The sequence below is a fragment of the Paramormyrops kingsleyae genome, chromosome 11 (genome assembly GCF_048594095.1).
Source record: "Paramormyrops kingsleyae isolate MSU_618 chromosome 11, PKINGS_0.4, whole genome shotgun sequence".
NCBI classification, from domain to species: Eukaryota; Metazoa; Chordata; class Actinopteri; order Osteoglossiformes; family Mormyridae; genus Paramormyrops; species Paramormyrops kingsleyae.
In genome coordinates, this window is record NC_132807.1 from 7,660,457 (window position 1) to 7,683,627 (window position 23,171).

The 23,171-nt window shown below is 46.3% G+C and overlaps 1 protein-coding gene across 6 annotated transcripts; it reads right to left on the reverse strand.

The window, feature by feature from the left end:
* Positions 1-905: 905 nt before the first annotated feature.
* Positions 906-22,873, reverse strand: myo5c (myosin VC). 6 transcript variants are annotated; one of them, XM_072717950.1, is made up of 41 exons: positions 22,646-22,873; positions 22,052-22,162; positions 21,658-21,826; positions 21,406-21,550; positions 20,566-20,722; positions 20,273-20,416; positions 20,016-20,097; positions 19,226-19,333; positions 19,043-19,149; positions 18,645-18,910; positions 17,965-18,046; positions 17,724-17,864; positions 17,465-17,590; positions 16,715-16,798; positions 16,019-16,150; positions 15,824-15,921; positions 15,559-15,645; positions 15,155-15,266; positions 14,817-15,028; positions 14,445-14,610; positions 14,151-14,297; positions 13,549-13,713; positions 13,263-13,356; positions 13,115-13,178; positions 12,796-12,976; positions 12,506-12,599; positions 12,248-12,311; positions 12,077-12,157; positions 11,788-11,968; positions 11,393-11,486; positions 10,822-10,885; positions 10,523-10,691; positions 10,347-10,431; positions 10,160-10,258; positions 9,841-9,995; positions 9,589-9,678; positions 9,315-9,465; positions 3,995-4,280; positions 2,712-2,886; positions 2,540-2,620; positions 906-2,000 (listed from the first exon to the last, which is right to left on the reverse strand). In XM_072717950.1, exons 1-41 carry the CDS (start codon positions 22,670-22,672, stop codon positions 1,848-1,850), a joined length of 5,229 nt encoding a protein of 1,742 aa, XP_072574051.1. In that variant the 5' UTR covers positions 22,673-22,873; the 3' UTR covers positions 906-1,847. The 6 variants fall into 6 exon arrangements, 5 of the variants coding, with proteins under 5 accessions (XP_072574051.1, XP_072574052.1, XP_072574055.1 ...); XM_072717952.1 differs by lacking the exons at positions 906-2,000; positions 2,540-2,620; positions 2,712-2,886 and adding an exon at positions 8,708-8,836 and having other exon boundaries at positions 4,140-4,280; XR_011993761.1 differs by lacking the exons at positions 906-2,000; positions 2,540-2,620; positions 2,712-2,886 and adding an exon at positions 8,708-9,201 and having other exon boundaries at positions 4,269-4,280.
* Positions 22,874-23,171: the final 298 nt, after the last annotated feature.

A 23,171-nucleotide genomic window follows, 5' to 3' on the forward strand; every position in this document is an offset into this window, starting at 1 on the left:
CACCCCCCCCCCCCAGTTTGGAAACTAACAGCACTCTACAGGATAATCAGGGTAATCTCCCCCAGGTCAGAACTCCAGCATCAGGAAAAAGGCACTGTTCCCAGCTTATGGTGTTAAGTAAGCTACTATTAACAGTTGTGTGACACATTTTCAGAATGTAAATCACAACATCAGTATATAACTGAGAGTCCAAATTCAGACAACATGAGGAAACAGGCACTAAGGCACTGGCAGTAAAAACCATACAAACTATACATACCTGCTTGTTACACCCAGATCATTTGCTAGTCAAACAGTTAAAGTGCAACGTACCATAACAGTTTTATCACCATCGGATGATCTAAATATAGATATTAAGGAGGCTTTTTAAAGATAGTCTATCGAGATAAGACCTGAACATTTTCCATGGTTTAATACTGAAATAAAGATCTGCCAATTATCTTCATGTCCAAAGCTGATATGGGCCTGTAAGACCATCTACAGTTCATGCAACAACCTCACTCTGCTCACAGACCCTCAACACCAACAGTCTAGCTTTAAACATCAGTACACCGCTGTCAGCTTCAGGTCAATGGCAAGAACACAAAGACGAGCAGTTCGGGACAGTCATACCATACCTTCTGAGGGTGAATCTGTAGGAACAGGCTTCCAAGCAGCTGTACTGTGTCTTATGTTGGAAACGACTGGGCTTAAAGGGACGTACAGTAAGCTGCTTAGGGTAGAATTAAAGATTTTGCATGTTCAAGGTGTCGCCTGCAGACCAGACTCTACTGTGCATGCGTGTGTGCATGTGTATGCGCATGCTACATCTGTAATTTGTTATATGCTGGAATATAACAGTTTAATGTCAATACAACTGTACACAGACCCACATAATGCAAATGTAATATATGATGTAATAAATGTACACATTGAAAATCAGATATATTTGTAGCACTTTCAACATTGCTGCATAAAGTACGTAAGCATGTAACAGAGACGTAAACAACCCCAAAAGGCCGACAATCAGCAATTAATATTGTTACATATTAAGGTATATAATGGTATTTTTTATGTAGAGCAGTGTTTCCCAACCCGGGGGGGGGGGGGGCACTGAGATCCTTTAAGATGGAATGTCATCAAGTAGAGCAACACTACAATGTACTTGCAACCAGCAAGTAAACCTTCATTGGCAAAAAATACACAGTTCACAAAAAATGAGTTTAGAATTAGAACAGTGACCAATTCAGATATTATTGTTAAAACATTAGGACTTCAAAATGACACTGGCATATGAAATACATTTGGTATTTTGTAGTTACAAAATCAAAAATATTTTGCTCTTAAGAACAATTTACATAATATATTACACACATGTAGTCTATATTCCATTCCAAAATAATTTTATAAGTGATTTAAATTATATTCATCCACAGGTAAAAAACATGTCTTGAGGCAAAACAAAAAAACATTGACACAATGTGTCTGTGCTGATGAAAGATACTCTGCACATAAAATGAACTTGACCTTTTATCTGTGTGTGTGCAACACCATGTTTCCAGGGCATCATTTTTCCCCATGTAAATAACACTTTGTGTAAGGTGGAAAGTTACATTACATGATTAGTATTATTAATGTATTAAAATAGTAACTAATAATTTACTGAATGGAGTTGACACTGGTGCTTTGCAGTACAGGATATCTGTAATAAAAATTTACTTGAAGATTATTTATAATAACTCATAATTATTAATCCCTTGACAACTGATATTTAAACATTTCATTTGATTCCTCTGATACCTCATTTGACATAATCAGTGTATTTAGATGTAAGAGGCGACCCCGGTGCAGTCACATGATCGCGAGCGTCATATCCTGGTGAGAAAGCCGAGCTTAAGGCTGTGGGGGACCTGGATGAGCTCCAGGGCCTGGGGGGAGGGGGCGAATGGGAAGATGACCTGGTAGCGATACTGTGTGTCCAGCATGAGCTGTGTGGATCCAGTGCGGTCCTGCAATAAAGACTGAGAACAAGAAGCAGAGCAAGACCGATAAATAAATCACTCAGCATATATACCAACTTGCAGTAATTACTTTCCACTGCATCTGTGGAGGTAAATTTAAAAGGCTAGGAAGGCACAGAGGATCCTCTCTGACCCCAGCCATCCCAACCACAGCCTTGTCATGCGGAACAGGAGCATCCAGACCCGAAGCAGCGGGTTTAGAGTCTGTTTTTGTCCACAAGCCATCAGGCTAGTGAACTGCTGATACTAATATTTACACACACACTTTACAATTATGCATGGCACACATGTACCACTAGGGGGACCCTAACCCCACACACGACTGGTGCCGCTCACACTGTACACACACAGACACGTTTCTTATAGTTTACATTGCACAGCACTACTTTTTAAAATATCTTTCTTTTATTTGTTATGTTGTTCTATTATAGTTACTATGTAAAAGTTGAGGTGACTCTGAGACCAAGAACTGCCTTAATGACGATGCATTGTTATCAGTATATTACAACAGAGCTTGAAACTTGCTAAAAGCTTCTCACTTGAACTTTGCGGACGAAAGATGGTGCCACCCGTTTCTCAAAGTCGTCTATGGGTGTGTAGGAGTTCAGAATTTTCACAATCTGAAAGAGGAGAGAAAAGCAGCCAGTTAATGCCACGGCTCCGCTAAGCGTGCCAGAGGAAGGTGACCTGGGGGTGGGCTCTGCCTGCTACCTGCACGGGCGACAGCTCGGTGCACGTCTCCGATATCTGCCTGGCGTCCTCGTCGGTGGATTTGCTGACCTGGAGAAGCCAGGCTGCCTGGGACAGCGGCTCCATGGTCTCGATGGCGCCGGAGGCCTGGAGGTCCTTCTCCTTCAGCCACTCCTCCAGGTAACTAATATTACACCTGGGAAACACCGACCCGATTCATCACCCATTTAGCAGAAAAGCCTGACAGCAGCAGAGTAACAAGCTGCCCAGCATGCACACTTTCCCTCTTACCTACTGCTGTTCAAAGAATTCTCTGAAGAACTGAAGCAGTAGTCTCTACATTAAACAATAGTGCTCAAATACAATGGGGCAGATTGCATTTACGTTTTATTTATTTAACAGATGCTTTTATGCAAAACGACGCACATCTGACAAAGCGGGGTCAGTCAGTCCTTGGAGCAAGTGTGGTTAAGTGCCTTGTTCACAGGCCCTGTGCTGAAATCACTCTGCCAATCATGGGATTTGTGTCCCACACACCATCCCAAATGTACCTACCAATTACCTGCTGCTGATACCAAAACACAACAGGCAAAGCTGTCATCTAGACGCAGAATTCTGAGCTGTCTGTGCTCTGCTTGTGCCTGTGCCTTATATACGCTACCAGTCAAAGGTTTTTTCACATCACTTTTACCACTTTGTTACCAGCTTATTTCATCAACTGCAGATTTTTATTCTTAAGCACTAGAAAGTTGAGTGAACAATTATAAATGAAAACATCAAGTCAAATTAAACAAGTTTCCTTTATAACATGGAAAGATGTATGTAACAGTGCATGTCTGACATCCTATTATGTGGTTGTGTGGTGATGGCGTAGTCAACTTCTAGCCTGTCCTTAAACTTTATGTGCACTGGTTAACTGTTTCATCCCATGAATCAGAGCAGAATTTAATGTCCCTTGTAGAAAGAATGCCTCGAATTTTCTCTGCTGTTATAACTGCTAGAGGAAGTTACTTTGATGAATCAAAGATATGACATTTTGTTGATAATACAAGTACTCAAATGGTGAACATGTACATTTATTTGTTAGCAAAGAATATTGAATGTATATTTAGTAAATGTCAAGCGAGTAACATGCAATCTCAGAAAATCTCAGTGTGTGCAAAAACTTTTGACTGGTAGTGTAACTCTGCATTACAGCTTCATCCGTATAAAAGTATGTGCATATCTCACTTTACAGCCTGTGCACTGATGCCGTCTTTATAGTGCATGCAGGGTGACAGATGGATGTGATCTCAACAAGGCACCTGATCTGCATGCCCTTTCTGCAGGAGCACATGTCCTTCCGCAGCAGGATGCCGTTGAGGGCCACCGTCCCCACCAGGAAGAACTGCTGCCGGACGGCCTGTCGGATGAGGCCAGGCTCCATGCCATGCTGCAGCATGACAGCGTGGAAGTGGCTGAGCTGCTGCAGGATGGAGGAGATGGTGCAGAGCTCGGCGTCCTCGTAGATGCTGTTGGAGCGCTTGCGGAAGCCGGTGGGCTTCATGCTGGAGATGCCCTGCAGGCTCTCGTGCTCCAGCATCCCAGGCACTAGGGGCACACAGTGAGAGCCTTACCAGGCACTAGGGGCACACAGAGAGAGCCTTACCAGGCACTAGGGGCACACAGTGAGAGCCTTACCAGGCACTAGGGGCACACATTGAGAGCCTTACCAGGCACTAAGGGCACACATTGAGAGCCTTACCAGGCACTAAGGGCACACATAGAGAGCCTTACCAGGCACTAGGGGCACACAGTGAGAGCCTTACCAGGCACTAGGGGCACACATTGAGAGCCTTACCAGGCACTAGGGGCACACAGTGAGAGCCTTACCAGGCACTAGGGGCACACAGTGAGAGCCTTACCAGGCACTAGGGTCACACAGTGAGAGCCTTACCAGGCACTAGGGGCACACAGTGAGAGCCTTACCAGGCACTAGGGGCACACAGTGAGAGCCTTACCAGGCACTAGGGGCACACTGTGAGAGCCTTACCAGGCACTAGGGGCACACAGTGAGAGCCTTACCAGGCACTAGGGGCACACAGTGAGAGCCTTACCAGGCACTAGGGGCACACAGTGAGAGCCTTACCAGGCACTAGGGGCACACAGAGAGAGCCTTACCAGGCACTAGAGTCACACAGTGAGAGCCTTACCAGGCACTAGGGTCACACAGTGAGAGCCTTACCAGGCACTAGGGGCACACAGTGAGAGCCTTACCAGGCACTAGGGGCACACAGAGAGAGCCTTACCAGGCACTAGAGTCACACAGTGAGAGCCTTACCAGGCACTAGGGTCACACAGTGAGAGCCTTACCAGGCACTAGGGGCACACAGTGAGAGCCTTACCAGGCACTAGGGGCACACAGTGAGAGCCTTACCAGGCACTAGGGGCACACTGTGAGAGCCTTACCAGGCACTAGGGGCACACAGTGAGAGCCTTACCAGGCACTAGGGGCACACAGTGAGAGCCTTACCAGGCACTAGGGGCACACAGTGAGAGCCTTACCAGGCACTAGGGGCACACAGTGAGAGCCTTACCAGGCACTAGGGGCACACAGTGAGAGCCTTACCAGGCACTAGGGGCACACTGTGAGAGCCTTACCAGGCACTAGGGGCACACAGTGAGAGCCTTACCAGGCACTAGGGGCACACAGTGAGAGCCTTACCAGGCACTAGGGGCACACAGTGAGAGCCTTACCAGGCACTAGGGGCACACAGTGAGAGCCTTACCAGGCACTAGGGGCACACAGTGAGAGCCTTACCAGGCACTAGGGGCACACAGTGAGAGCCTTACCAGGCACTAGGGGCACACTGTGAGAGCCTTACCAGGCACTAGGGGCACACAGTGAGAGCCTTACCAGGCACGAGGGGCACACAGTGAGAGCCTTACCAGGCACTAGGGGCACACAGTGAGAGCCTTACCAGGCACTAGGGGCACACAGTGAGAGCCTTACCAGGCACTAGGGGCACACAGTGAGAGCCTTACCAGGCACTAGGGGCACACAGTGAGAGCCTTACCAGGCACTAGGGGCACACTGTGAGAGCCTTACCAGGCACTAGGGGCACACAGTGAGAGCCTTACCAGGCACGAGGGGCACACAGTGAGAGCCTTACCAGGCACTAGAGTCACACAGAGAGAGCCTTACCAGGCACTAGGGTCACACAGTGAGAGCCTTACCAGGCACTAGGGGCACACAGAGAGAGCCTTACCAGGCACTAGAGTCACACAGTGAGAGCCTTACCAGGCACTAGGGTCACACAGTGAGAGCCTTACCAGGCACTAGGGTCACACAGTGAGAGCCTTACCAGGCACTAGGGGCACACAGTGAGAGCCTTACCAGGCACTAGGGGCACACTGTGAGAGCCTTACCAGGCACTAGGGGCACACAGTGAGAGCCTTACCAGGCACTAGGGGCACACAGTGAGAGCCTTACCAGGCACTAGGGGCACACAGTGAGAGCCTTACCAGGCACTAGGGTCACACAGTGAGAGCCTTACCAGGCACTAGGGGCACACAGTGAGAGCCTTACCAGGCACTAGGGGCACACAGAGAGAGCCTTACCAGGCACTAGGGTCACACAGTGAGAGCCTTACCAGGCACTAGGGTCACACAGTGAGAGCCTTACCAGGCACTAGGGGCACACAGTGAGAGCCTTACCAGGCACTAGGGGCACACAGTGAGAGCCTTACCAGGCACTAGGGTCACACAGTGAGAGCCTTACCAGGCACTAGGGTCACACAGTGAGAGCCTTACCAGGCACTAGGGGCACACAGTGAGAGCCTTACCAGGCACTAGGGGCACACAGTGAGAGCCTTACCAGGCACTAGGGGCACACAGAGAGAGCCTTACCAGGCACTAGGGGCACACAGAGAGAGCCTTACCAGGCACTAGAGTCACACAGTGAGAGCCTTACCAGGCACTAGGGGCACACAGTGAGAGCCTTACCAGGCACTAGGGGCACACAGTGAGAGCCTTACCAGGCACTAGGGGCACACAGTGAGAGCCTTACCAGGCACTAGGGGCACACAGTGAGAGCCTTACCAGGCACTAGGGGCACACTGTGAGAGCCTTACCAGGCACTAGGGGCACACAGTGAGAGCCTTACCAGGCACTAGGGGCACACAGTGAGAGCCTTACCAGGCACTAGGGGCACACAGTGAGAGCCTTACCAGGCACTAGGGGCACACAGTGAGAGCCTTACCAGGCACTAGGGGCACACAGTGAGAGCCTTACCAGGCACTAGGGGCACACAGTGAGAGCCTTACCAGGCACTAGGGGCACACAGTGAGAGCCTTACCAGGCACTAGGGGCACACTGTGAGAGCCTTACCAGGCACTAGGGGCACACAGTGAGAGCCTTACCAGGCACTAGGGGCACACAGTGAGAGCCTTACCAGGCACTAGAGTCACACAGTGAGAGCCTTACCAGGCACTAGGGTCACACAGTGAGAGCCTTACCAGGCACTAGGGGCACACAGTGAGAGCCTTACCAGGCACTAGGGGCACACAGTGAGAGCCTTACCAGGCACTAGGGGCACACAGTGAGAGCCTTACCAGGCACTAGGGGCACACAGTGAGAGCCTTACCAGGCACTAGGGGCACACAGTGAGAGCCTTACCAGGCACTAGGGGCACACAGTGAGAGCCTTACCAGGCACTAGGGGCACACAGTGAGAGCCTTACCAGGCACTAGGGGCACACAGTGAGAGCCTTACCAGGCACTAGGGGCACACAGTGAGAGCCTTACCAGGCACTAGGGTCACACAGTGAGAGCCTTACCAGGCACTAGGGGCACACAGAGAGAGCCTTACCAGGCACTAGGGGCACACAGTGAGAGCCTTACCAGGCACTAGGGGCACACTGTGAGAGCCTTACCAGGCACTAGGGGCACACAGTGAGAGCCTTACCAGGCACTAGGGGCACACAGTGAGAGCCTTACCAGGCACTAGAGTCACACAGTGAGAGCCTTACCAGGCACTAGGGTCACACAGTGAGAGCCTTACCAGGCACTAGGGGCACACAGTGAGAGCCTTACCAGGCACTAGGGGCACACAGTGAGAGCCTTACCAGGCACTAGGGGCACACAGTGAGAGCCTTACCAGGCACTAGGGGCACACAGTGAGAGCCTTACCAGGCACTAGGGGCACACAGTGAGAGCCTTACCAGGCACTAGGGGCACACAGTGAGAGCCTTACCAGGCACTAGGGGCACACAGTGAGAGCCTTACCAGGCACTAGGGGCACACAGTGAGAGCCTTACCAGGCACTAGGGTCACACAGTGAGAGCCTTACCAGGCACTAGGGGCACACAGAGAGAGCCTTACCAGGCACTAGGGGCACACAGTGAGAGCCTTACCAGGCACTAGGGGCACACAGAGAGAGCCTTACCAGGCACTAGGGGCACACAGAGAGAGCCTTACCAGGCACTAGAGTCACACAGTGAGAGCCTTACCAGGCACTAGGGTCACACAGTGAGAGCCTTACCAGGCACTAGGGTCACACAGTGAGAGCCTTACCAGGCACTAGGGGCACACAGTGAGAGCCTTACCAGGCACTAGGGGCACACAGAGAGAGCCTTACCAGGCACTAGGGGCACACAGAGAGAGCCTTACCAGGCACTAGGGACACTCAGTGAGAGCCTTAGCAGTGACATGCAGCAGCCAGCATCCGAAAGGAAAGACTGAACATGATCACATGGTGCTTCTGTAACACTCTGATGACCAATAGCAGGGGTGGCCAATCTTATCCAAAAAGGGCCGGTGTATATGCGAGTTTTCGCTGCAACTCCCTCATTAGATTACTACTTAGAGGACTGATTGGTTGAAGAGTCCTCACACCTGTGTTTGAGCAGCTGACCTAAAGATTATCCCAAAATCCTGCATACACACTGGCCCTTAGAGGATAAGATTGCCCACCCCTGACCTATAGAATTATATCAGGCCGGGGGGGAGCATGTGGCTCAAAGGGCTAAGCCTCTGTACCAGTAATCGGAAGGTTGTCGGTTTGAGTCCAGCCTTGCTGTAATAGTCACATCTTAAGCCTGAGCTCCATGGGTGCCTCTGCAGGTGGCTGCCCTTCGTTGGCAAGCTTGCTCTCACTTGCATGTGTGTCTCTCATGGAGAGCAAGGGGGAGGTAGGCGATGAGAGAATTTCCCCATGGGGATTGATAAAGTATCATCATTTCATTTCAAACTGTCAGGTAGCTTCAATGTAACAAAAGCAGTAACTGGCTGGACTTTGGTGAATAAGGCTATCTGAGAATGGCACATTTAGTCCTTGATAATTTGCCTACATGGAGAAAAGTATAAATTTAGGCATAAATAAATCTCATGAGTAACTAAATAAAGGTTATAAACTGATTTTTTTTCTCTTTATTTTTTATACATTTAATAAAGATTCCACAAGGGGGAGCCCTTACCCCAAGAATTAACACCAACTTAGGCGGCTGCTCCAGTCCGAGCTGATGAAAGCTGAGCTGAGCCCAGAATAGCGGTTGGAGCTAGTGCTGCATGCGCTCTGACACACGCTTACACAACAGACACACGCGTTGGCGTGCGCACGCGCACACACACACGGCCTTCTACCCACCAATCAGCGGCATCAGGGCTTTTTCCATGACGCTGGCAAACTGGTGATAGATGTGAATGGCGAGGTCACTGAAAATCTGTCTGTACTCAGATAGATCAAAATTCTGCAGGGAGTTCTTGTTCTGCCGTGGGGTGTTGTACTTCATGAAGTCCTTCGGAGAACACAGCCAGCAAAAGCAAGGGTTAGCTATTTACCTCACCAAACCTCAACATATAATCCATTTTCCTCTGGTCCGTTATCACATACAGAGTACGTCTGCTGTACAACGGCCTACCTCCTCCCCGCTGTACTGCTTCAGAGAGTTGAGCATGTAGTAGGTGTTGGAAAGCCAGAATGACAGCATCTCAAAGTCTTCCTGGTGTTTCTGAAAAAACGAGTACATGACTTATTTTGTAAAACACTTTACTTTCACAGATACGGTAGGTCTACAGTGAAACTAGATACAAGATGTCCTTGAGGACAGTACATGAAGATGGAAGGATTTCGAAGGTCCACAAGGCCTCAGGTGTCTGGGTCAGCATCTCACCCTGATGATCTTCTTGATGCCGTCAATGATGCTGCTCATTAAGGACTTGAGCTTGGCGTCGTCGTTAAGATAGTCCGCGTGGCGGATGCACATGAATAGGACGTAAGCGGCCAGCCCAGGGATCATGTTAACCACCACCCCCCTCGGTTTTAGGTCTGCCAGGAGCGGGAAGGACAGTTAGCATGACATATCTATACGTGATACACAGCAAGGTCAACCTGATGTCCATCACAGCAGTTAGCCATAAGCATGACATCATTATGACATCAACAACCACCTATGCTACATCAACCATAAACATGAACAGGACTGTCCGTACCAAAAATAATATTTTGGATAAGCCTTAATTCATCTTCCCTTTTGTATTCCAGCATGCCGAGATACTCTTTGGGGACAGCAGAGACTTGATTTTGATTGGCTGTGGTGGAATAGAGAGGCAGGAATTAACAATGTAGTGCAGATCTTTCAAAGAAAAAATCACATGGGAGCGTTTAGTTCAGTATTACCATTCTCCACTTTCAGAAGACTCTTGATCTGATTCTGTAGTTTCCTTATTAACCTGTCTTTCATATCAAGCTGTTCCTCAAAGTCCTGGAATGAAAACATAAACATTTACAGTGAAAATCAAACCCCCTGGAGGGGATCGGAGCAGACCTTGGGCCTAGGTATCCCCGGCACTCGCCATGTTCTCCGCAGTGAGCCGCGACGTCTCCAGTCGCAGACGGCTCTTGGCTTCACTCTCAGCCTGCTGCTGCTTCCTCAGCTGGGTGTTCCCCTCCTCTTTCTCCTCCAGTCGGCTCTCCAGCTCCGCTTTCTCCCTTTCAAATTCTGCCTTTTGCTGCTCCAAGAGCCTGTAGACAAAAGGAATCATATTTTAAAAGACTATTTAAACACATGGAGAGCTGTTTACGATCTTGACTTTGCTGCTAGTTCAATCACGCTGAGATGCTGTTTTTCAGCTCCAGCATGAACACGGCGTACCTTCTCTGTAGGCCTTCCTCTTCTAGGCTGCTGCGGAGACTGCTTGAGACGTCTTCCATTTTACCTAGGGTAGACAAAATGGCAACATCCAAACTGAAAACGTGACTTGGGGATATACAAAACTGCTCATAGCCATCATATAAAACTAATTAATTCTTTGACTTTTCATCATTCAGAACTGTACATAGGACAAGTGTATAGAGCAGGGTTCCTCAGTTCCAGTCCTGGAGGGCCAGAATCCAACACTGTTTGCAGATTTCCCTGCTCAGACACAGCGACTAAACCTGGTAAATAGCCAATTAAGATGTGTCTAGGCAGGGAAATCTGCAAATTGTGTTAGATTTTGGCCCTTCAGAACTGGAAATGGGAAATCCAAGTGAATGGAAAATGGATGGACGGAAAGATTTTTCATCTTTTGATATCAAGCAGGTAATTTGCATGAGCCTTAGCCTTGATTGTCTTCTGGCGAAAACTTGACATTGACAAAATGCTAATGTTAATAATGGGTTTGAAAATTCAGGATGGACTCTCAGTCAACACTTGGCATCTACTGGATGTCATTCCCTCTGACCTTTCATCTCTGCAGCCTGCTCTGTTATGCGGGCTTCTAGATCTTGATTATGTCTCTGTAGTTCTGACACCTGCTGCTTAAACTGTGGTATTACCTGCATGTGGGAACACAACACGCACAGTCATAACCCAAAAGGGCAGAACACAGCGTACACAGCTCAGCAGAGCAGGACCTCGAGCTAGACCTTGGAGGAAACTGACTAAGAAAGGCACACACCACCACTGATTGATGTTTATAGGTGTTCACCTCGAGACCACAGCTGGAAAATGCTACCAACACAAGAGCATCAGAGACCCATAACGTTTCCAACAGCAATGACATTTTGTTGTGAACTTCCCATAAACACAGATACGTGATGCTTTTTGGGTCTTCAACCTGCATCTCCACCCTCCTACCATGTTCTCAGCAGCGAGCCGAGCCACCTCTTGCCGGATGCTGTCTTTGATGTTGTTCTCTTCCTGGAAGAGCTTCTGCAGCTGGTTGTTCTCATTCTGCAGATGATCCATCTGGAGCCTCAGGCTTTGGACTTCTCGGTCATTGTCCTGTTTCTGAGCCTGAGAACGCATCTCCATTACTCTGTGTTTCGAGGAACAGACAAAGTCATAATTGTAGCTGCTTCACAAGAGAATCTCATAATATGTTACAAACACATGCATAAATACAACAAATATAATGAAATGAGACCTGCTGGCTTCACGTAGAGCTTCATAAGCAAACAGAAATTCTCCATCTTCACCAAAATCTTCAGGATTCTCAGGAATTATCCTTCAAATATGGTGAGATGTATGACCACTAAGTGTGCAAATTTTTTCAAAGTTTATGCAGTAATGTAATGACAAAGCTGTGAAATCGTACCTGGCAAGAAGTTCATTGTCATTTATACCACCAAGAAGTTGTCTGGTGACCATAGAAATTTTCTCTAATATAGAAGAGAATGTCAGATCTAAAACCACCACATGCTAATAAAACAGCATAACATCAGTGACAAAACACTAAAATTCACATTCAAACTTGATAAACATTATTTATACAGTGATGTGCCATTGAAATGGTAGCAATTTCCAACTGTTCCGAGGTAAACCACCACAGACGGACGCCAATCAGTGTGTCTACCTCCTGCTTCCTGTCTCTGTTGCTTTAGCTTTCTATCCAGGTCATCTTTCTGCGTTTGGAGGGTGTGGACCTCTTTCCGCAGTTCTGGTATCATCTTTAAAGACGCACAACAGCATGCTTTGCTAACTAGCCAACATGAATCATACATTACTAAATGACTAGTCAATGAGAATCACATACCACATACTGACGAGTCAGCTAGAATTTGTGAAATGAATGATAATTCCAAGGTAGAATGAAATGTTATTCTGTAAACATCTTGAGAAGAATAGTGGTAAAACTAGACTTACTTTGACGTGCTTAGTAAGCTGCAGAACTTGTTCCTGTAAGTCACGGTTGACTTGACTCTCTTCCTCAATCTGCTGCTGGAAACTAACATTCTGCTCCCTCGACCTCCTGTTCTCCTCTTTCATAGCTTCTACCTGTTTCTCATAGTCCTCCTTCTGGATTTCGATGTTATTCTCCACAATTCTGGCATAGAAAAAAAAATGTTATTCTTAACCACATTCCATACCACGTGTTATTTACTGGGAAGGGGGGGGCAGCGTGTGGCTCAGTGGGCTAACCCTTTGTGCCTGTGATCAAAAGGTCACCAATTCACGCCCTTACTTTCTTTGCCTTTCTTCCCTCCCAAGTTCTTCTTGAAACCTCTTCTTTAATACCTCAGTGCTGTCTGGAAATTCGCACAGAAAAAAAGCAGTCAGTGATTTTTTTCCTGGTCAGGATACAGCTAAAGGCGATGTCTCTCTCTCCTCACCCTTCATTTCCTGCACAGAATCTGCATGTCTCCGCTCCATGTCCTGCTTCTCTTGAGCAAGCCTGTCATTCTGAGCTTGAAGCTGAAGAATCACCTTTGGGCCATGTTAGAAATTCATGGGGTAATTTGCAGTTATTTCTTCCAACACTGAAATAAATCATGTCTGTTTCTCTGTTCACTGCATTTAGCTTTACTAACTTTTCCACTAACTGTTACAGGCATTCAACACTAGACTCTCTGTGTCAAGATCAAGAAAGACTTTTTTGTCATGTTCTCCAGCATCCACCTGGTCTGTGTTCTCCTTGTTCATCTTCTCGCGCTGCTCCAGGGACTTCCTGTCATTGATGGATTTGCTGAGCTCCGTCTCCAGCCTCTGAAGCTTGTCCAGGTCTTGAGCGCGAGAGTTTGCAAAGGTGGTCAGCCTTTCCAGCAAGCCGTGGTTCTCTCTGCTCTGTTAGGGAGAAATTTGGAAATGGCAAGACTCCAAATCTCTCTCTCTCAAGCATCAGCCTTTCAATGTCATCCTGCATCTGCCTGAAGTGCTAGACAAACTTTACTATTATTAATAACAACAATAGTAATGATGACAATTTATTGATCACTGTGGGGAAATGATCTTTTCACCTACCCCATCTTGCTCTCCATGACACACATACTGTATAAGTGAGAGCAATCTAACAGCAAACAGCAGCCACTTGCAGAGGCGCCCATGGAGCTGAAGGTTATGGGCCTTGCTCATGAACCCACAGACGTGACTACCCTGCTGAGGCAGGGCTTGAACCAGCAACCTTCCGATAACAGCCACAGAGGCTTAGCCCCCTGAACCACGCGCTACCCCGGTACAGCATCATTAGTATCTTGTGAGGTTCCTGTTGCCGCTGCTCTTACCTGCTCCTCCAGCTTCTTCTTCAGCTGCTGGACTCTGTAGGACAGTTGAACATTGAGAACGAGTCGGCGGATGTTCTGGAAGCGACGCCGGGCCAGCCATGCTCGGGCGTACTTCTGCAGCACCACGGCCTTATGGTCTGCCACCATCTGAAGTGGGCCGCACACGTGCACCCGCACACGCACACAAAATTACGCACACACACACACACACAAAGGCTGCCTTTCAATAACCTTTACCCACAACACTGGGCCAATGGATCACACCAAATGCTCAAGCCGGCTATAGATCTTCACCTGTCTGTAGCGTTTCCGGGCGAGCCACCCCCTGGCGTAGGCCTGGATGGTCAGAGTGGCCACCTTCACCAGCTTATACACCTGCCGGACCAGGAATCCGCGGCAGTACTTCTGGATGACGATAGCTGCCCAGGCTTGCTTCAGCATCTCAGCCGTAATAGCTTGTCTACAACAGCATTGATGCATAACAATGAGAAACAACTACCTCTACAGTGAGCCAGGTAACAAAAGTGAAGGCGTGAACCATGCAACTCCTAGATCAAAGAATATACAACGACATCCTGGCAGATTAATGTCTACAGATAAGGGAATTTTTCCGAGGCTCTTCCTAGCAGATTGACCACCAGGGCATGAAGATGCCCTCTTCCTCACCGGATCAGCCTCTTTCCACGCACATACTGCTGGATGGTGGTGGCTGCAGCCTGCATGCGCAGGAACTTCTTGCGTTGATTCCAGCCACGCAGGTGCTTCTGGATGGTGATGCAGGCCTCCCGTAGGCGATCGGACCGCAGCTTCTCCAGGTAGGCCACCTGGCCGGCACGGAAGAAGATTTTGGTCCGGCCGAACTTGTACTGGTTAGGGTCCTAGGGAGGAGGTTCAGCAATGAGTAATGAGGGGGTGTAATATGCTGACATGCAGCCCCCAAACGCACGCTGCATTAAAATCATCAGAGACTCTGAGGCATCTCAAGATGCCAGTGTAGGACTCACCTGGATTAACCTCTGAAGGACATTCTTACATGTCTGCTTCTTGTCCATAAGGCCCAGCTCAGACTGGGTCATCAGAATACTGTAGCGACTGTAGAACTCAATGTAAGTCCACCTGGGAAGAAAAAAAAAAATCCAAAATTATATTTCAATTATTCCTGACTAGCCATCACACTCCCAGAGAATTGTCTGTCTGGGGATCTCTGAAACCCGGTTTGAGAAACACTGGTCTGCGTACAGTAAGCCACAGGTATCAGAATCAAAGCACAAGATAGGAACAAACAAAAAGTACAGATTGATGAATGAGAACTACATTCAGGGATCCCAGAATATGACATAAAACTGGCCACAGCTGTAAATTAAAAGCCAAGAACCAGTTCCTGACACTGGGTTGGACTTATGGGCACCTTGAGGGGTAGCTCTGAGCACTGATACGAATGGTCTCCAGAACTCCACAGGCCCGGAGCTGCTGCACCACTCGTTTGGAGTCATACCTGAAGCACAAGAGAATCCATGCTGAGGGAGTAGGCCTCCCAGAGGGAGTAGGCCTCCCAGACTCCACTAAAGAGCTCTAAAAACAGCGTCTAAAGTATTTTCTCAAGAGCTTATAAAAAAAAACAAACAAACATTATTTCAATTAAGTGATCAAAAGTTCCTGTGCTCAATACATACTCAAAAGGATTTTTTTCATCGTTCGGTTTTATGCAGCGCACATAATGAGGGGTGGTGGCGTTCAGCGTTTCCATCAAGAGGGATAGGGAGTTGCGGAACTGCAAGCCAACAGACGTGAGAGCAGTCAGTGCAGCCAAACGTGCTCAGCTTCAGCCAACCAGTCAATCAGGACACAGGAATCTGACATGCTCCTACCTTGTTGCCCACAGTTGTCCTGAGCTGCTTATTGGCTGGTTTCAGGCCCGGCCTGGCAGGCCTGACGTTAATGCCCTTACTTAGGGGAGGGACCTGCTCTTCCGCTTGGAAGAAATCTGATAGGAGATGGAACTGGAAAAAAAGAAGTACAGTCTAGCATTTTAAGAGATGCTAAAAAGAGTGCAATATACAGTAGTTATAGACAGTCCTGGGATGCTTGCTTAATTCTTTTAAAATATCGCAAATTTATTGATTTTATGACAAAAATCATTCATTTATTCAATTCTTTACAAAAATATGTATCACTTTAGAAACAACCTGCAGTTTTAAGTAAAACACCCATTTCAAGTATTAATAAATCCAAATTATACTTTTAAAAGAGCGGTTTAGTAGCGCCTTTGAAATAACATAAAATACCAAACATTTGTGTTTAGTATCCATTTGGGAGACAATGACTATAATTGCGATTAAAAGCAAAATGGCAAAAACAGAACTGAATGAGTTAGCCAAAAAATGATGGCACTTAAAAACAAGAAAATGTCTGTGTGGAAGATATGTACAGATTTGTTAAACATTGCTTGTCAATGGACTTTTGTTATGAAACCAGTTAATTTCCAATATTGTTTACAGAAGCGTCCTTTCTGTGAGCACTGAATATACATATATGTAAACAAAAATATTTTTTCAGCCCCGTACTTTGCTGTCCTTCATGATGTCCACCAGCTCTTCATAAAGTACATCTCTGTTCTTTTCCAGAAAGCCTCTGCACTGATACTCCACCTGCACAATAAAGTCTGTCATTGAAAGCAGGTGACTTTCCTGGGTCTGCCAGCATTTTTTTTGTCCATCTTGACTGATTGTCAGGGTTAACAGCAGATAGGAAACAGTTTGACAATCACCTTGCTAACCTACAGTTAAGATTCAAGTTCAGATGTGTAAATTAGACATAATCAAATATGATTTACTACAACTAACAAAATTAATAAGACTAATGGGCTTTGCTAAGAAACTTACATATTGAAATGTAGTCAGTCCTACAGAATTAGGAATAACTCAGAGTTTGTCCTTTTCTGAGGTTAAGCAGTTTGTATATGCTGCCACAGAGACTAAAATTGTCATGCAGTATGTTTACAAGCCGCTGCTTTCTGTGCTCAGAGTGAATTTGTAAGCAGAATAAACTGCCATTGAAGTTTGAAGATACTGTTCACAGAGAAACACAAGTGTTCAGAATAATTTTGCCTCTGAAAATATTCAGTTTTCAATAGTTTCTGGCCACTCATTCGAAAAAAAAGTCAGATACTACTTCAATATTACCTACTTTATACCAAGTGTACTGTATGTAAACCGATAGATCTGAAGTAAGGGGCCTGTACTATTTTAAAATGCAAGTGCATGACAGTGTTTCATGCAAGCGGCCCATTGACCTGTCAGTCCAAGGCACCCCACCTTGTCAGCAAAGTGCTGAATCACAAAGGCCTGGTTTGACATCCTGGGCTTTTCAAAGAGTGCATTCTTGTCCAGGTAGTTGTTGTATAGTTTCTGGAGCCAGTTCTGGTCAGTTCCCTGTGGAAACTGGAATGGAAAGTAATAGTAGAGCTAAAAACACACTGCAAAAAACCCACAAATAAAACCACTAGTCAATTCAAATATGTAAACTAAAAGAGTAATTCCCCACTTAAAACAGTACAAGGTAAAGGAATGTTACCAAGCACTCTTCATCCAGTAAGTCCAGTATGCCCATTTTGGCTTCAATGAGGTCAATAACAGGCTGGTTGTCATAGAAATCAATCAATGTCCATGGGATGTCTTCCTTCATGTACTCCTCTTGTTCCAGTTTGAAAACATGCTGTGAGACACACATGAGCAGGAATGCATATATATTGATCAAATAAAATTATTCTGTTTGTATTTCATTTTCAGTGCTGGAAAATAAAACTTTGACATACCAGGTTAAACTGCTGTTGCAGCTTTTCATTTGCATAGTTAATACAAAACTGTTCAAAGCTGTTAACCTCAAACGTTTCAAACCTGGTAAAAAGACAGATGGACTAATCAGTGAGACAATCCTCAGCCATCTTACAGAATAAGATTGGAAGTATCTCTGGACAGCAAGCCACAAACCTCAATTCACTTACAGGAATTGTCCCTAGACAGCAGGCCGCAAAGCTCGATTCACTGACAGGAAGTGTCCCTAAACAGCAGGCCGCAAAGCCTAACACACAGACAGGAAGTGTCCTTAGACAGCAGGCCACAAAGCCCAACATACAGACAGGAAGTGTCCCTAGACAGCAGGCTGCAGAGCCCAAAACACAGACAGAAAGAGTCTCTAGACTGCAAGCCGCAAAGCCAAAATCATAGACGGAAAGTGTCTCTAGACAGCAGGCCGCAAAGCCCGATACAGTAACAGGGAGTTTGCCTAGACAGCAGGCCGCAAAGCCAAACACACAGACAGGAAGTGTTCTTAGACAGCAGGCCGCAAAGCCCAACATACAGACAGGAAGTGTTCCTAGAAAGCAGGCCGCAGAGCCCAAAACACAGACAGGAAGTGTCCTTAGAGAGCAGGCTGCAAAGCCCAAAACATAGACGGGAAGTGTCTCTAGACAGCAGGCCAGAAAGCCTGAGGTACCCGTAAATGTCCAGCACCCCGATGAAGGTGTGCTGTTTGCCAGCAAACCGCAGCATTGTGTTGATGTTGCGGATGACGCAGTCGAAGAGGTGGGCGTAGATGTGCTTGGCCAGCGCATCGCGGGCGTTGACTGCACGCTCCCTGGGAACAGGCTTCACCACGGTCTCAGCCACAAGCACGATGCGTCGGTGGCACAGCCAGCGGGACAAGCCTTCGACGCTGACACCCAGAAGATCGCAGAAGGTGGCCAGGTGCCTGTCGCTGGTCTGGGGGGGGGGGTGGGGGATAGGCCAGGATGAGGCTCACAACGTCCTCTTCCAATGTGCCCCGTTTCCAGTCCTTTTTTAAAGCCAAAACTCCCACTTGTTCCTGCCTAACAGCGAGTTAAGAAAACTCACACTGACTGATGAGGTGTCAGTCCCTTTGGATTTGATCTGTATGTTTCCCAAATGCAGAATTCCAGCTAGCACCTTGAATACGTCCAACTGAAAGGTTTCCTTCAGCCCTGGGGGAAGAGATGGAGGGTAAACAGGGGTGCTTTAACAAGGGCCGAGGCCAGGTTTCGGTGGGGCCGCCCTCACCCAGCAGAGAGAATGTCCGCCGTGTCTCTGCCATCTCCGCTCTGTCGTCCACGCCATCAATGCTGGTCGCACCTCCCATACTTGTGTAGGTGAATTCATCCGCTCTCACTGCAAACAGAAACATTCAGGACCGATAATTCTGCATTTCATTCACTTATGATATGTTTGCATTAGATTCATAACCAAAACTCAACAAACCCACTGCGATTTAACAAAGACCCAATTCCATGTGCTTCAAATAAAAATATTTCAAAGACTGATCTCCACTGAGGCAGGTGCAATAAGAACTGCAGTAAGTATAGAAAAAAAGATCAAGTCAGTGATGAAACTTGCACGTTATTCTCAATATAAACACTTACATAGGAATATATGCAAATGCAGAGCAATGTACTCGCAGAAGAGACATTCAGACATAAACACACTTCCCTAAAATCCTGACTCTTTAGATGTAGGTCATTTTAAACCATCAGAACAGAGAGAATGTAACAGGACACCAACCCCTTTCTAAATTTAAACTCGACAAGAAAATCCTACCAGGGAAACAAGATGTGTCTGGGATTGAGTTTTATGCTATATTAACTAGCCCTGGTACCCAAAGGTGGGTAGTTCAGGTCCAGAGAGTCAAGACCAAGATTTTATTTCAACCAACCAGTTGAGTGCTCTGTGACTGTGACTCTTTATACTCAACTGCTCGGTTGAAACAAAATTTTGGTCTGGACATTAACTCATTGGACCTGAATTGCCCACCTCTGCTGGTACCTCACCCCAACACACACACAGAATTACTCACATAGTCTCAGGTCCTTGAATTCTGGCTCGTCTGCACATGCACACATCTGGTAGAATATGTGATAGTTTCTCTCATTCTCTGACTGAAGAAAAGACTGGATTACTGTGGGAATTCAGATTCTCCCCCACCTACAGAGACGACAGGTAGGCACTGCAGCTTATGCTACGTTATTTTCACGGAGCAGAGCAATGAGTCTTATGTGAAATATGAATAAAAGTTAAAATGCATTCAAACAAATGACAAAAATAACACTTCACCTGAAATACTACTCTGGATTTCTCCAGAAGGTACGTTCTCATATTCGCCCCAATGATTTGATATCTTCGGTCAAAACTAATCTCCGTGTACTTCCCAAAACGGCTGCTGTTGTCATTTCTAGTTGTCTTTGCATTGCCGATGGCCTGACAAGGAACAGCAAAAATATATACAGGTGAAAATTCCAGGTGATGCAGTTCCTCACATTGCAATGTATTTCCCAGGCGATTCAAGGTATAAAGTGACTTGTGTCCATTGTGTAAAAAGTGTAGGAAGTTCAGAACCATGTGCTGACCTCTGTTATGGGGTTGGATGCTAGAACCTTGTCCTCCACATGAGCCTTGCTGCCAGACTTACTGACCATAGCAAAATACCTCATGGTGTACCTGGCAGACACAGTTTTCCCCGCCCCAGACTCTCCACTCACTATGATGGACTGGTTCTTGTTCTTCCTGGCAAAGTAGAAACAAGATTTTCACCAGGAAAAGAATCGAATGCCATTGCTGCTGAGGAGAGCAGTGACCTACTGAGTTATTACATTACTGGTAGTTATTATATTATTGGCTGCTACGCTCAGGAAGAGTCAATAATCATTTTTTAAATCATGAAACGTTACACAATCTATACACTTTCCTCCACTGATGACCTGTTTTCAGTACACATGTGCTGTTAGAATAAACGATTCCATATGTAAACCCTTCTGACAAACTTTGACGGCAAGCAGCATTGATCCAAATCATGTCAACTAATACAAATACTACAGGTTAAAACCTACACATACACTGCCAGAGAAATAGTACCAATTTGTATTTTTGCTCGTCACTGGGGTTGTACCCTTAGCTGTAGGTAAATGTACCTTTAAAGGTACAGAAATGGACACAACGTTAATGTGCCCCACTGGAGCTGTACCCTTAAGGGTAAATGTACCTTTTGAGGTACAGAAATGGACTATGAGGAACACTGGGGCACATTAACGTTGTGTCCATTTCTGTACCTCAAAAGGTACATTTACCCTTGAGGGTACAGGTCCAGTGATAAGCAAAGGTACAAATTGGTACTCTCTCTTTCTGAGTATGTATACAGCAAAACAGTTTCTCATTGGGTCATTAATGGACACTGAGCACTCAGGTCACACCTAGCCATCTGCTTGTAAGCTTCCTCAGCCACTGCAAATATATGGGGGTCCATGTCTCCCATGTTCTGGCCTGAGTAGGCATGGATTATGGCATCTCCGTAAAGCGGCAGCTGCTTGTAAGGATTTATAGCGACGAGGATTATACCTGCGAATGAAAAAATGTACTGTACAGAGTGGTAACAAGAGAAAAAGCAATCAGAGTGCCTAGCAAGCAGAAAACATTATTTTTTTCTCAGTTAAGGGTGTTCCCACCACAGTAGGTATAGATGATTCTGGACTCGACAAAGCGAACTTTGAGATTGTGTAGAACGGCAGGTTCGTGCAGGTAGCTGAGGGCCGTGAGGTCATTCTCCCCAACCAGGATGTCGGGGTTTCGGAGAGGGGGCAGCTCTTGGTTTGCATCTAGAGCATAATTTAGTACCTTTTGGGAGGAGAAACATCTCACAACAATGCCAGAAATGAAGACTATGATAACCATCATTTCATAATGAAACGTAATGAAACATACGGCAACATAACACAACACAACATGTTTACTCCTCAGAGGTTCAGGATCAGAGCTTCTTATGCCTTGCTCATACACAGCATACTCATTATTCCTAATTTATTTGTCTTTGCCTGGAAATAAGATAACTGGTGTAATTACAGTTCCATCTTCAAGCTGTATTTCCAAGACACTGTTCCCAGTTTTGTAGTCCTGTAAAATTTCGGCCGACTTCCACACCTCCTCGGCATCTGGAATCCACACTCTGTTATACTAAATGGGAAAATGAATGACAGTAGACAAACGAAGACAGAGGAAATATGATAAATAAAAATAACGAAAAATAACGTTATTTTCACAAATGGATTAGTGAACACTGAAAGAACACCCCGTCTGTCATAAGTACCTTACTTTAAATTTGGCTGTCGAGTTAATGTTTCATTAACCAAATGCTTACAACCCGGGTTATATAAGTTAGTGAAGATAACTGTAACTGAATGAAACTAAATGAAATTAAGTTTATTCGTTGTTTTTTTTTTCCACATGGAAATGTATACATGGCTATCTCTGCATTCCTTTAATGTCAGTATCGCAACGACACTAGGATTTCAAAACATTTATAATACAATTAACTGGGGAGTTCTTCTCAGTTGTCGAAAAAAGTTGCATTTTAGAATTTAAATAATAAAGGCATTTCCACTTAATATATTTACTTAAGCGTCGAATAACGCTAAACGCCATACACAGCACTCCTACCTTGGTGTACAGCTCGGAGAGAGCCATGGCAACGGCAACACGGACAACTTAACAAACATAAAAATAAAATCGCCTTTCCCCGAATAGGGACAGAGTGTGTACACATCCAGTTGTGAAACTTCGCAGCTCTCAGGTAAGACGTACGTAGTTCCCACAGCTCTGGGAAACTTGTGACCGGACTCGCCGGCGGAGAGAGATTCCGGCTCCTGTTCACCTGGCCGGCGGACTTTGCTCCGTCTCCAACCCGCCCATCGCGTCTTGTGACAAAGCATTTGATATGCAGGGTGTGTCCATTTGCACAGGCGCTGGGAAAACAAGTGCAGTTTGCGTGTGACACCGTCTACACACAAGAACTGCACGCTGTATTATGCTGGGTATACAGCCTGCTGCAGTATACAGCATTATACATTTAATTTCTATAGAATGGTAGCGTACTTTGTTTTATTTGACGCAATATCATTAGAGGAGTAAAAGACCGAAAATAAAGGCGACAGCATGATGTATTTCCTATATACAGTGCAGGATT

Excerpts from the sequence above, each read along its gene's own strand:
- myo5c (XM_072717950.1), bottom strand. The coding sequence starts at position 22,672 with ATGGCTCTCTCCGAGCTGTACACCAAG. Across the intron at positions 13,179-13,262 it reads TTCTGTGCAGGAAATGAAGG|ACAGCACTGAGGTATTAAAG; the intron begins GTGAGGAGAGAG and ends GCGAATTTCCAG. Across the intron at positions 9,996-10,159 it reads TATCCAAAATATTATTTTTG|ACCTAAAACCGAGGGGGGTG; the intron begins GTACGGACAGTC and ends CGCTCCTGGCAG.